Here is a 13,674-nt window from a genome sequence, read left to right as displayed (position 1 = left end):
TGTACAGCTCTTTGGAGGTCTATGAGCAGTGGGCAGGGTGGGGTGGGTGGTGGGAGGAAGGGCAGCGGTGGGACGCTTGGTAGCTATATTAAGGACTTGGTTTGCTGGCTTCTTCCTGAAGAGAAAGCTTAAATTTAGCATCAGTGACCAGGCCCAGCAGTGGAGCCTATGGCCTTCATCATGTCAGCCAGCTCCCTAGTTAAGAAAGAGACGAACGGAGAGAGGGCTCAGTGGTTAGGAGCACTTGCTGTTCTTTCAGAGGAGCCCGGTTCAGTTCTCACCACCCACGTGATGGTTCCCAACCATCTGTAACTCCAGTTCCAGGGGATCCGAAGCCCCCTTTTGATGTTTGCTGGCGCCAGGCATGTATGTGACACACACATACATATGCTCAGGCAAAGCACTCACACAGATAAAATAAACAAAACAAAACAAAACAAAAAAGAAAAAGAAAGCCAGGCGTGGTGGCTCATGCCTTTAATCCCAGCACTCAGGAAGCAGAGGCAGGGAGGTCTCTATGAGTTTGAGACCAGCCTGGTCTACATAATGAGTTCCAGGGCAGCCAGAGCTACATAGTCAGACCCTGTCTCAAAGACAGAAAACAAAGAAAGAAAAAAGACAACAGAAGTGGAAGGTATCTCATGTCTGGATGCCCCTCTCTGCTGAGTTCCTTTCCTCTCCGCCCAAGGAGATGCCACCTGCCTTGTGCCTCTCACTGTGGATGTCTCCAGGGAGTCTCCCCAGGTTGGTGAGTGCCTGGCGCCACCTTGAAGATGCATGAGTTACAGATGTGATCACAGACACCTCTCTCATCACAGATGGGGAAACTGAGGCTTGGATGATAGGAACAGCCCTGCAGTGAGAATACTGTACATAGCCCTCATGCGGCTGCTGTGGTCTGGTCTGCATCAGTGCATACTTGGGGCGTGGGTGCTTGGAGGTATCCACACGGTGCCTCATGTGCCAGGGTCTCTAGTCCCCTCCTTCTCCCTACCCCAGTATCTGGGATGTGCCAATAGACATCCAGGCAGCTGGCTTTGCCTTCGACAGATGCATGGACGGGAGGTATGCCCACTTGGAGCAAGTGACAGAAGCATGTCTTGTTCTTGTCCTTGTGATGTCTGCAAAGGTTGCAGACTATTGTCCTTTGCTTTCCTTCTTACTGGGGCCCACTGCCTCCCCCCTCAAGCTGAACTGGGTAAATTGAGGATCCACACAGGAGGCAGGTTAGGGGTGGCCTTCATGGTTGGGTGACCTCTTGGTTTCCTCACCTGGCAGTGGAAATGCCAGGAAGTGGCCAGTGGAGATAAGACTGTGGGAGGGTGTGTGGCCTACAGAACACCTCTGCCTTCCACTGCCATCACCTTGCTGCATCAGGGCCCTAAAACTGACCCGAAGCTCCTGGTCAGTCACCACCAGCTGACATGACCTGGTATGAAGAGGATACTGCAAATAAGGCTGCTTTAACAACTGCTGGGATGATGGCTGAGCCAGGCCACAAGGCCACATGTCACCCAGTTCCAAGACCCAGTTCCAAGATTGTCTCTGTGTGGGTCTACCCACCAGCAAAAGCCTAAGTGTGCAGATTGCCAGAACAAGGCCCTTTACTGCCCTGTCTGGAAAGGAATGTATAAATAAATACAGAAGTTTGTGATGATGGCCAGAGAGATGCATTTGCCTTGGGGTAGTGTCCTGGTTCATTGCTCAACCTGCACACTGGTCTCCGGCAGTCCTGCATCCATCCATAGGCAAGAAAGAACCTTTCAGCTTTGCAGAGTGAAACATGGGTTATGAAGACCTTGAGGCTCCAGTGGCTTTGTGTCGGGTCCCCTTTCTCTTATTGCCTGCCTGGACTCTGTTTGTTTCACTTGGATCAGATTTTACTGGGGGATGCTGTGAACCTTTGCCAGCTGCTACAAACTGTAAATGTTGACCATTGATGGCAAGAGCTGAATTCAAGTAATTGGTGGGTATCTCCAGTCATCTTGGCTGCAGAGCAGTCCATGAGGGGTCTGGGCAGTCCATTGCTATCCCAGATGGGGCTCCAACCCTTCATCCACCAGCCTTCTTCTTTCTCTAGGCAGTCAGCACAAAAAGCTTTCCCACGACAGTGCTGAGGGACCCATGGGGCTGCTGGTTTCAGGAACTAACCTCTGTTCCTAGGATCCCCTGGGGTGACAGTTCTCTAAGCACCTAGGCCAAGGCCAGGGCACACCAGGTCTCTTGACGCAGGACCCCACTGAGGCCAGCCTGGGGGCTCAGGGACGAGTTGGTGAAGGCAAAGTCTTCAGGCTCAAACTTGAACTCCAAGTGGCTGGGGGCCAGGGATTCGTCCGCTGGGCTGGGGGCCTGAAGGGAGGATGGGGTGGGTGAGATTGGAGGATCTACCACCTCTCTGGGACTGGGAGTCATGGAATAGGGTGATTTTCTCCAAGGGCCTCTCAGCTTTGAATGAGCGGAAAAGCTCCTTGGCAGCCTGGCTAGTGAGACTGGCGGGGCTCTGGACCACGCGTGCCACACAGTTTTGGGGAACAATGCTGCCACGTCAGTGGTTGAGGGCTATGTGCCCAGGGAAGCTCTGGGAGAGGTCTTGGGGGCTCTGATGGGATCTGAACTGGTGAAGAAGGAAGGTTCTCCCTGAAGTGTGAAGACCTGTCCCTTGCACTCCCCTGCCTCATCCGCCTTACCTGGGAGGGGACAGTGGGCCCAGCACACACTGGAGAAGCCAGACTTGTCTCTGCCTTCAAAGTGGTGGCTGAGCTCTCGGTGTTGAGGATAGTGGGAGAAGAGGTTGCGGTGTTTGCTGTGGATCCTGGGAGGGAAGAGGGGGTTATTACAGAAGGTGCCATTTCTGACCACATTTCCTGCCACATGGCCAATTCTCCTGTCCTTGTCCAGAGAGATTCAGAGATTTCTTAAAGTCACACATCACTGAAGGGTGGAGTGTCAGGTATAGCTTTGTGCACCCCACAGCTGTCCATGTGCCCCTCCCCCAGCAAGCCTAAGGACACCCACCAGGGGCTGGTTTAGAGTGAGACTCAGAGGCCTGGGAGTGGCCCCTCTTGGCTCCCTGCGCACCTGAGGAGCCCTTGATCTTGGCAGGGTTCTTCGGTTTCCGTTTTCTGGTCTGGATACTCTCCTTTTTCATTGCCAGTGGCCTTGGCACCTAGCAGGAACAGCAAAGGTAGGTGGCTGCTCTCTGTCCCTGCTCACCCCTGGGCCCCTCAATCACCTTCTTGTCCCACCCCAGAGAGCCAGCCCCTCCTAGATGCTGGGCTGACCCGAGGGCACAGGCCTGTTGAGTCACCTCCACCCTTGGATGCCGTCCCATCTGAGAGCACGGTTGAAGTGCAGAGAGGGCAAGGTATGGCCATCTGTCCTAGGCCGAAAAGCCCTGGGGAGCTCCATGAACCTCAGAGGGCAGGTCTGCTCAGTGGGCATGGAGGCTTGGTGTCCCAGAGGAGTGGGTATGCGTAAGTCAACACTCAACACATGTGTAATGCTACCAGACCATGTTCAGGCCAGGGGACAAAGGCTATCCTGTCTAGCTGGGGTCATTCTAGACAGAGGTAGCTACTCCCTGCCACTCACCCCATGGAGCTTCATGTAGAGGCCACAGGCATTGCACACAGGCTCGCCCTCTGCGTTGCGCCTCCAGAGGGTGGTGGTGGCAGTGTGGCAGTTGGAGCAGCAGAGGCCGGATCGACGGGACGAGGACTGTGGGGCAAGTGAGCTGGAGTGAGCCCAGACTTGGGGTGGGGGGAGGCTCTGGTGCAGTAAATGACAATGAACAGGATGGAGGGAAGCTAGACTCAGCAGTTACCAGCTGCCAGGTCAGGGACCATTCTGCTTGAGTGAGAAGTTTGGGTGCTAAAGGCTCGAGGCCTGCCACGACCTATCGGGCAGGACATGATGTCTTTTGTTCCACAGAGCTTGGATTCATTGGCCTTCTGGTCCCAGAACCAGTCCCTTCACCTCTGGGCATTTCCCATCACTGAACTGTAACAGACTTTCAGGGTCTGGTCGTGGGGTTCTGAGCACATGAAGGCCCGGTATAGACACATAGCCCTTGATTATTGTTCTAAGCTATCCAGGTTGATCTAATCCTGTGGGAGGTCTCTGTGGGGGATCATGGCCCTGAAGGCCACAGACACCTCAGGAGGTCAGGCCCAAACGTTAACCTTCAGGATCCTGCTGGTCCTCTTGCACATATCTTTCCCCAGAGCTCAGAGCACACACTGACAATACCCCACAGGGTCCCCAGTACTCACAGAGTATTGAGTCGAGTACTCTGTGCAGGGTCCTATCTGTCATGTCTCACCCTTGCTGTGCTCTGTTCTTGGAGTCTCTTGATCCTGGGCTGGGTGAAGCCTTCTAGCTGTCTGCCTCATCCCACTATATCTCTCTTCAGTATTCCTGATCTCACACATTTGGAGAGAAGCCAGACTTCCCTGTGTTTGGGGAACGTGGGCCCTGTACTAGAGGGGAGGCTGGGTACAGGAATCTGGGCCTAGCTAATGAAGTTAGTCAGGGGCAAGAAGTGGGCTTTCTGTGCTGTTTTGGGAGTCATCATAGAGGGCCCAACCAGTCTTCACAAGCTCAAGGTCTCCTGGGCTCACTGAGATCTGTACCTGTCCTGTAAGGCTCACAGTTCAACATGTGATGGAATTTTGTTCCTACTGTTGAAAGGTCTATCCAGTCACTTGGACCCTAAGTTCTTCCTAAGCTACACAGCCCAGCCTTGCTGTGACACTACTGGCACCAGACTCTACTGTTCTGTCCCCACATTGGTCCTGCCCTTAGATGTTACCTCTGCCCCCTTCCCCCCCATCTGTCTCCCTTATGGTTCAGGGATGCAAATTTCCACTACAATTCTAGAACATCAGCCAAAAGTGATAGGGTGTCTGCATAAGTGTATCTACTTTAGTACTTGAAATAAGATTAGCAAGATATCTGTGTTTACTTGGAAGTCACACTTAACAAGGTGCCTGGCACTTGTAGTTCCTAGTTTCTGCTGGATCTTCAGAGCTAGGGAGCCCTGGCCTCCCTTCTTTCATGAACAGGCTAGAGGCTATGGGTAACTTCTGAGATATGGCGGGTGAGAAGCAAAATCATGTGCCTTTTGTGCAGACCCCACACAGGAAGAAAGATGAACCAGCTTATTCCTACACACCGGAAGTGCAAGAGAAAGTTCGGAAAGCAGGTTGGAGTCTTTCATTGCAACTACGTCATGCTTTTATAAGATTAAGAACATAGGGAAACAGCCTGAGAAGCTTGCCTGTTCCTCAAACCTCACACCTGTCAGTCATTGCACAGAAGGGAAGTAGAAGCTCAGACATGTCAAGGACCACAGGAAACGGAGGAGCCAGGTGGGCAAAGCCCTCTCTTTTGAGAACTTGGGCACATGACCATTTGCTATACGCTGGTGCCCCACCCCCCCAGCCTTCATCTGTCCTTCCTCCCTGTCTGTGAAGGCAGCCTGGCCACTTTCAGGTGCCAGACAGATAGCCTCTTCTGTATTAATTTCATTTCCTTTTGTCTGTTCTTTTTGGGAAAAGTTCATCTTCCATGGATGCTCGCCTGAAGGAGAGTATCACTGAGTGCCAGGCTCCATGTACTGGGGACCTCCAAATAAGTCAGCCTTGGAGCACAAGGCAGGCCTGCCAAGGTGGGCACTCAGGGAGGTGGCTGGAACCTTGCTTAGAGGACAAGTCATATATACGTCATATATGCAGGTGAGCTCTTTGGAAAATGAAAGCTGCAATACAAAGTGTTGGTACCCAGAACCTAGTTACCCAAGATTGGCTGAGAGACCCAGTTGGAGCCCTGGGGATAGGCCAAGGCTTGAAATGCCTTCAGTTCTAAGTGGACCCTCTCCTGGAAGAGACATAGAAGACTAGGTCAAAGATTTGTCCCTTGTCTGCTGTGGGAAAACGTAGATGGGGGTGTGAGTAGTGAGTAGAGCATGTTCGGTGTCAGAGACACCTACTCCTCTATCCCAGAGCGGATCAGGGGCTCTTGCCTGATTCCTCTTTGCTTATCACTGTGTCTAAGTGCCCAGTTCAGAACCTGGTATGGAAGAGAGTGGGAAGTATAAAGGGACAAGGCAGGTATACTGCCTGGGAGACTGTACCCTGAGGCCTGGGATGTAGTCCTCCATGACTGGGCTATATTTCTATGGTTTCCTCATTAGTGAGCATCACTGAGACCAGGCTGGGCAGCTCACATGGAGAGGGTTCCATTATAAGGCAGATCACTGAAGGGCACAGTAGCCTGTGAGATGGTGGTCCCTCAGATGGCAAGAAGCAAAGTATTGGGCAGGATGGGCCTGCAGATCCCCAAATCCCAGGCCAGCTCAGAGGAAGAGTGTCATGGCTTCCCTAAAGCCTCTTCCCACATCCTGTCCATCTCCTGGAGCTTACAAACTCCTGTTCCCATCCTAGGACCTCACATGCCCAAAACCCTGAGAGTGGACAGTGTTGGGATCAGTAAGCAGGCACCTCTACAGCCAGCCCCGCACGTTTCCTAACAGACAGAGCTACAGCCCCAAGTCAGTGCACTCAGGAAACCAGCTTCCAACATACCTGTCAGGCAGGGCTCGGGCAGCCAATCCCCAGATGCTGCCTGCTACAGACATGGGGCCTGTCTGAAACCTGGAGGGTGAGGAGCTCCCTTCCAGGTGGAGATATTGCACTCATGTGGGATTCACACCTGGGCCTGGTGCTCAGGAGCAGTCCTGTCCAGGTCTGAGGCCCATAAACCCACTATAGCCTCCACAGCAAGAACACAAGCTGCTAACTCCAACCCAAACTCATATATAAACTTAAACCTGAAGCTTTGCCTGTGAGATGATAGAGCAAAGCTACTTCCTGCTTTCACAACTTCTAGTGGCCCAAGCCTGAGCCTTCGCTTCTAACCAGCCCTGGCATCCCAAATACCTATGCACTATGCACCAGAAAGAGCCAAAACGGAAAACAAGGTTTAGCCAAGGAGCCAGGCCTAAGACAAAGGCCTGGTTTCCTGGAGACCCTCGAAGCACAGGCAGAAAGTGTTTCCCAAGGACACACATCCAAATGCTCTCTCCTTCAATTCTCAACACCACCGTCAATGCACCAGTGCCTCCTCCCTCAACCTTATCTGCGCTGGCCACCTTGAGGCGTCCAATACTCATGATCAGGTTACCACCCACTATTACCACCACTATTATCACCCTCTGCAGGGCTGAGCCCTCGGGGTCCTACGGAGACTAACTCTGGTGCTGGGACGTCCTGTGGCCGTGTGGCAAGTGGCCTTGACACATACCTTGTTCTGTCAAGTACCAAGTAACTTGCCAACGCTGCAGTGGGTTGTAAGACCTGACCACGTCTCCATTAGGAGTTTGTGCCTGGATCCTGATGGCCCCCTGGATGTTTTCAAACTCCAGGAGGAAACGAGTTGGTGTGGCTCTACCAGGAGCCCTGGGCAGCCCACAGTGCCCTGTGCTCCAGTCCCTACTCCATCCTTCAGGATCTCAGACACCTCTGAGTTTACCGGAGCCAGCTATTCCCTCTGTCACCTTTGTAACCCTGGCCCTGGCCCTCTCCCTGCCGCACTCACCAGACGCTTCTGGGGCCTCACTAGCGGCCGGTTGACCCCGTTCATCTTGTGATAGAGGCCGCAGGCGTTGCATAGGTAGTGTCCAGTGCCATCACGGCGCCACAAGGGTGTAGACAGGGCTCCACAGTTGACGCACTCCCGGCCCTCACCAGGGAACTCCTCCAAGAAGTCAGGTACTGCGGGGACAAGACGCTTGTACACTGGGGCCTCTGCCCCACTGGAAAGCCTGAGGGCTTCTGCTGGGCTCTACCTCCTTTCACAGTGTCTTATAATATATATTTCACGGTATATAAAATACAGCTCATTTAAAGAGCGATTTATTTATATACTTAGTCATATTTTGTTTTTGTTGAACTTTGTTTGTTAGGGTTGCTTTTTATAAGGCAGGGGTGTAAATAAGCCAAAATTTCAGGTAGGCATCTGAGATGGCTCCTTTCTTAGCCAGAGTCCATGCCGGCCTTTGCATTTTTAATAAACGCTGGAAGCAGGCAGAGAGAAGTGGACGGCAGAGCCTCATTTCCCTTCTTCCCCTTTCCCACTTGAAGATCTCCTGTGTGTAAAGAGAGTGGGCCTCAAGGGCAGGGGATGGAGAGACAGAGATTTGAGACTCTACAAGGGCGCCGACGGGTTTGCTGTCAGCTTTGTTGTGGGGTCACTCACTGCCCTCCCTCAGAAGACAAGGTCACAGGGGCACCAGGGCGTCCCCACCCAGCTCCAGGTCTAGCCAGGCACCACAGATATGCAAGCAGTGGACACTGGCCGGGGGGCAGGGTAGGTACCAGGCACAGGGGCTGCCCTTGTCCATCTCAATGTACCAGGTCGGCTTGGGCCAAGAGGGGGCTGTGAATCAGGGGGCCAGGCTTCCATGGAGGGATGGCCTACAGGAGGCCCTGAGCTGCAAAGAGAGGTTGGCCTTTTTTTTTTTTTTTCTGTGACTGTGTCTCAAAAATACCCAGAAACCCAGAGGAACAATTCCCAGCTCAACAACCTTGGAATCTAATCTAATTTAATTTATGTTCCTGGGAGGTATGGAAATCTCAAGCTGGAATGCCGGTTTTGCAGACTGAGATGGCTATGGTGACTTGTTCGAATAATCAGTATTTCGAGCTTTATAAAATTCATTCTCAGCCCGGGCATAAGAGCACATGCCTGCTCGGCACTTAGGAAGGGTGAAGGCGGAGGATTGCTGTTAAGTTTGAAGTTGTTCATTTTGACGCCTTATTTTAAAAAATATAATTTCCAAAACTTCCCAATAAAAGTTTAGAATGTAGGTTCCAAACTGACATAACCCAGAATACTTTTTTTTTTTTATGCGTGTTTGGTCGTGTGAAAGGCAGAAATATATTATTATTATTTTGCTATTATACTGAAAAAAGAATTCTGGACCGAGCGTTTTTCATCGAGTTGTGTTCCACGAAGGGCCTTGTATCCTAGCAGTTCTAGGTGGGGATCTGCGGGGTCGGACCAGGCGGGGAGAGCCCTGACTACAGAAGAACGCATTTCAGATTTTCGCATTTCGTAGCGTGCGGGTTTATCGCTGCGCGCCTTAGCTTTAGAGCCAAGTCCACCGGACAGGCCCAGCCTGGTACTCACCGAAGGTGGCTCTCCGGCCAGGGAGGCCACCAGGACGACTTTGCAGACCATGCAGGATGCTGCTGTCGAAGGGTCCGGAGGTCCACGAAGGGGCTACATCTGGACTCACGTATGCTGGGTAGGTCGTAGGGTACGAGGCACCCACGGGCCTCCCGAGCGAGGTTGGGTACTGTTCGCGAGCCAATAGCGCGCCCTGGAAGGCGCCGCCGTCCCGGGGCCCCGCGCTGCTGCCGCTGGCCGATCCCGGGGGGCTGTGTGCGAATGGGAAGGCGGTGGCTCCGGGTGGATGTGCGGCTGGTGGGTGCGGGCTTCCGGAGCCGAAGGCTGAGGAATCGGCGGCAGCTGCCTGCGTCCAGCTGGAATGTGCGGCGAGCGCGGGAGACTGCGAGCCCGGCTCACACGCAGGCAGGTAGGGCAGCATGGAGGGCACGCGCGTGGGTGCCACGAACACCGGGGAGCCGGCTCCCGAGGAGTGCAGAAAGGCTCCCGAGTCGGCGTAGGTGGCCTGGCTGGGGCTCTGAGCCAGCGCCAAGCTCTGGTACATTTCTCACTCCCCGCACGAGCCTGACCTGCAGAGAAGAAAAACAGGCGTCGAGGGCAGGATCACTGGGCCCCCTCCATCAGATCTCGCGCTCGCCCTGGGCAGGTGCTGCTGCTCCGCTTGCGCACTCCGTTCTTCTGAAGTCGGTTCACCGGGGCAGGTCCCGGGCTCCTCCCGGGTTAGGAAGAGGCTCAGGAACTCAGGATTGAGGTCCTTGCCACGCGCGGAAAGATCGCTGGCCAAAGCCCTCACCCGCGGGGCAGGGAGGCGCGGGGCTGGCCGAGGGCCGGTGACCGGTGGGTTGTAGACTGGGTCTCCGGAGGGAGCAGCTCTGCAGGGAATCCCGGGAGCTAGGGCAGCCCCGCCCCCACCGGGCCGCCCCTTCACCGTCGGAATCAGTCCCTCCCTCCCCTCAGGGTCAGCGCCAGGGCTCTGGCCGCGGTGCCACGTGACCCGAACAGGCTCCGCTGTCCCGCTCTCTGAGACCCAAACTCGCCGGGTACCCTCGTCTGAGCCCGAACACGAACAAATGCAGGCGATGCGAGGAGGCTGAGAGCCCGCAGGGTCCTGGGACAGCAGCAGCAGCTCTGAACGGTCTCCTACTTTGTTGCTAGGATCAGTAGCCCCGGCCCTCGTCTGTTTGGAACTCCAGGCCCAAGGCTGGTTTAGAGGACGGTTCCATGTCTGTGGTCCCAGGCCCCACTGAACCTAGGACACATGGTGCTGGAACCGTGTTGGCTAGCATTTGATGACGCTATACTCCGGGACCTACTTGGGGATCTAGCTTCCACAAGGACCGCAGGGCTTGGGCCCCTTTTCTCTTACTGGGTGTTTTGTTCGCCAGCCAGCAATTACCCTGAGTCCATCAGGAACGCGCATTGTTGGCTGAGTTTTTGAACAAGCAGGACCACCGGAAAGGGGACTCCAGCGCCAGTGAACTCTGAGTAGATGACATAGTTCCTAAGATCACAACCGAAGACGGATAGACTCAAAGTCCTGAGGCTTTCACAGGCTGAGGAACTTGGCAAGTGTCTCGGGTGCTGGAAACTTCCCGGAGGCTCAGTTTTGTTGTGACTTCTGTCTGACTTAACACGGGAGTTCCAGATGGAAAGCACTCAGAAGGCGCAGCAGCTCCGGAGGGCCCAAAGATGTTTCTCACTTTCTCACATTGGCCCAGGTGTGCTGCAGCCACATACGTGGGTGACACGAGCTCCTGAGATAAGGAAGTACACCGGGTAACCTTGGGATCAGTGTCCAGTGTGTTGACTGCTCAGCGTGGGATAACTTAGCTAGTCAGAAAGGAGCTGAGCCTGATGCACACTGGTGTCCATCCACCCTTCTCTCCTTCAGCATGTAGAGATCGAGTTGTGAGTCAAGAGTGGAAGTGAGAGGGGCCTGGGGATGGTACAGACTGTCCCAATAGAGGATCCAGAATCTGAGCCATAGAGGTGCAGAGCAGAGGCTGGGTTGGGGTGGTGGGTTCCTGGAAAGGGGAGCTTGCCAGCATTTCCTGCTTCAAGTTACCTCCCTCTGCACTCTCCTGGCATCTCTTCCTCCCTCCTTGAGGTGGGCACTGGGTTGGGGCTCCTAGTTGATGTGTCCAGCACTGACTTCCTGTGGTATGCACAGCACTTGGGTCATCAGGCTTGACAGCCCTTCTCAGTAGAACCCTTCAGGCTTCAAGTGTGCAGGTCTCCCCCTTTGCAAAGTGCCCCAGGGAGGAATGACATTCAGGTGCCCATTTTGGGAGAGTGCTGGGTGCAGCAACACTGAGTCTTCTCCTGAGGATGTTTAAATGAAATGAAAAGATTCCCCCACCCCCACACTCCACCAAGCTCAGGAATGAAAAGTGAAGAGACTCCTCACTTGCTGGGGAATGAGTCCTTGTCTCTCCAGAGAGAATCAGTAGCAGATCTAGGGTCCTACAGGAGTGGCCCTGTAGGGACTTGGGCTTTTTGCATGGGGTAAACTCAGCAAAGTCCCTGAGAGGAAAATGACCACAAGACTGAGGTGCTGAGTTTTGCCCTGCAGTATTAATATTCAATTGTTATCTCAGTCTTAATGAGGCAGATGAAGTTATTCCTCTTTACAAGCAGAGGAACAAAGAACAGAATAGTTGATTAACTTATCCAATGTAATACAGCTAGTAACTAGTAACACAGCTAGTTACTCATCAAGCTGATTTAGACAAATGAAGAGTTTCAAAGTTTCAAATACTCTTGAGGAGAGACCCCTGACCTCTGTAGATATGGGAAAGGAGAGGAGCTCCACCCTTCTCAGGCTCCTGCTCCTTGGAGGCTTGGTCCCACAGAGGGCAGTCCAGTAGGTGCTCAGGTCTTTGGACGCCTGGACTGCCTGAAGAGGGAAGCAGGCACATCTGTTCAGAGAGTAGGAGCAGAAGTGGTTGGGCTGTCCTTTGCCTGGATCAAGTTGCCTTACCGTGATAGGTCACCGGCTGTGACAATATCTGACCGATTTATGGGACCCTTCTTGAGCGAAAGAAGGAGGAGTCTTAGCTCACACCACAGACCCTAGTTCCTCCTGGCTCTATGTCATCTCTCCCCCAGAGGTCGCCTCTGATGCCCTGATCTTGCTTACGGGTTCCAGGAGGGAGCTAGTAGTAAGAGCCCCTTGTTTTCCATCTTCACTATTTGTCAAACTCCTACACATCCCTCAAGGTCCACCTCACTCCCTGTGGCTCACTCAGTCAATTCACTGAGAGCAGACGCTGAGTCCCAGGGTCAGCTCTGAGAAAAACAGGATAGAGCAGCTGACAGGAAGCAGCCAGACTCTCCAGGATGCTCAGTCTTGCTGTGGCAAGTCTTTGCAGCATGGGCTAGCTGCTTTTCTTTCTGTGGTGATAGCACTCTCACAGTGGCTTTGGGGAGGGGTTGGTGTTACTGGGTATCAGAGCAGCTGCCCTGGAAGGTACACATGGCAGGCCTTTAATAGGCTCTTGGTAGGGACTGAGGAATGCTGGCCAGGGGGGTGGATGAGCAGGCGTGGCCCCCAAAGTGCCAAGGGCCAAACGGTAGGGCAGATAGACAGGTGGGAGATTCTGCCTTGTGTAGCCATGGTGACCCTCAGCCAGCCTCTCAGGCCTCCCTGGTCTAGCAAGCAGATCTGACTGAGCCAGGAAATGATAAAGAACACATCCCAGCTAAGGACCCTGTTCTCCTTGAGAGATGAGCGGTTGGCATGTTAGTTCCCCAGGGACCAAACAGAACTGAGTTTCATGATCCCTGGGTTAAGAGGACTGTGGGCATTGTGATCACCAGAGCCTGAGTGGCCAAGCTGGAGGATAGGGAGAGGGACCTCCTGCCAGCCTGACAGGATCTGGGTTTCATTTCCAGCTGTCACTTGCTCAGCAGCCACCCCCTCCCCACTGCAGAGCTTGGGAACTGTTAATGCAGACACATTTATCGAAGGAAAAGAAAACAGTCCTATTGTTCAGGGGGATAAGGGGGCGTCAGGGCCTCTAGACTGACTCCCTAGAGGGACCCTGGCCTGTCCGTAGGCGTCTGGGGGCTTGCATCACACTTTGGCTGTGTTTGCTCCTACAGGGGCATTGCCCCCTGCAGTGGGAATGGCCTGGGACAGGAAATCTTTTGATGGTTGCCTCCAGGTGGAGCCCCATGTGAGCCTGTAGTCTTTGGCATGCTGGTGTGGCCATTGGGCCTTGGGTACAGACAGAGGTACCCTTAGTCCTCCCCGGGGGGAGGGAAGTAGCCCCTGAGAGCACGGATGCCCAGGTACAGAGTTGAGACTGGACTGTTTCCCCCAGTCCCATCCCTGGGAACCTGTTACTCTTGCGGTTCTCTGTGAGAGCTCAGAGAGCTGTGGAAAGGCCTGGGGTGGGGAGCTTTCTTTGCTTCCTATGGAAGCTTGGCCGTTCAGAGAGGTCCCTAGTACTCAGGGCTATGCCTTCAGTAAGTCCAGCTCCT

At 53.8% G+C, this 13,674-nt stretch overlaps 1 protein-coding gene across 2 annotated transcripts; it reads right to left on the bottom strand.

The window, feature by feature from the left end:
• Window positions 1-428: 428 nt before the first annotated feature.
• Window positions 429-10,090, bottom strand: Gata5 (GATA binding protein 5). 2 transcript variants are annotated; one of them, XM_060382733.1, is made up of 6 exons: window positions 9,190-10,090; window positions 7,597-7,772; window positions 3,592-3,717; window positions 3,016-3,166; window positions 2,688-2,812; window positions 429-2,349 (listed from the first exon to the last, which is right to left on the bottom strand). In XM_060382733.1, exons 1-6 carry the CDS (start codon window positions 9,731-9,733, stop codon window positions 2,194-2,196), a joined length of 1,278 nt encoding a protein of 425 aa, XP_060238716.1. In that variant the 5' UTR covers window positions 9,734-10,090; the 3' UTR covers window positions 429-2,193. The 2 variants fall into 2 exon arrangements, with proteins under 2 accessions (XP_060238716.1, XP_021502032.1); XM_021646357.2 differs by having other exon boundaries at window positions 3,079-3,166.
• Window positions 10,091-13,674: the final 3,584 nt, after the last annotated feature.

Source organism: Meriones unguiculatus, chromosome 4 (genome assembly GCF_030254825.1).
Source record: "Meriones unguiculatus strain TT.TT164.6M chromosome 4, Bangor_MerUng_6.1, whole genome shotgun sequence".
Lineage (NCBI taxonomy): Eukaryota > Metazoa > Chordata > Mammalia > Rodentia > Muridae > Meriones > Meriones unguiculatus.
This window is presented reverse-complemented; position numbering and strand designations above follow the sequence as displayed.

What these genes read in the sequence shown, in the direction of transcription:
- Gata5 (XM_060382733.1), bottom strand. Translation starts at nt 9,733, where the DNA reads ATGTACCAGAGCTTGGCGCTGGCTCAGAGCCCCAGCCAGGCCACCTAC. An exon ending in TGAGGCCCCAGAAGCGTCTG is followed by an intron (nt 3,718 to 7,596) that starts GTGAGTGCGGCA and finishes CTTGCCCCACAG; the next exon opens with TCCTCGTCCCGTCGATCCGG. An exon ending in GGCCCACTGTCCCCTCCCAG is followed by an intron (nt 2,350 to 2,687) that starts GTAAGGCGGATG and finishes TCCTCCCTTCAG; the next exon opens with GCCCCCAGCCCAGCGGACGA.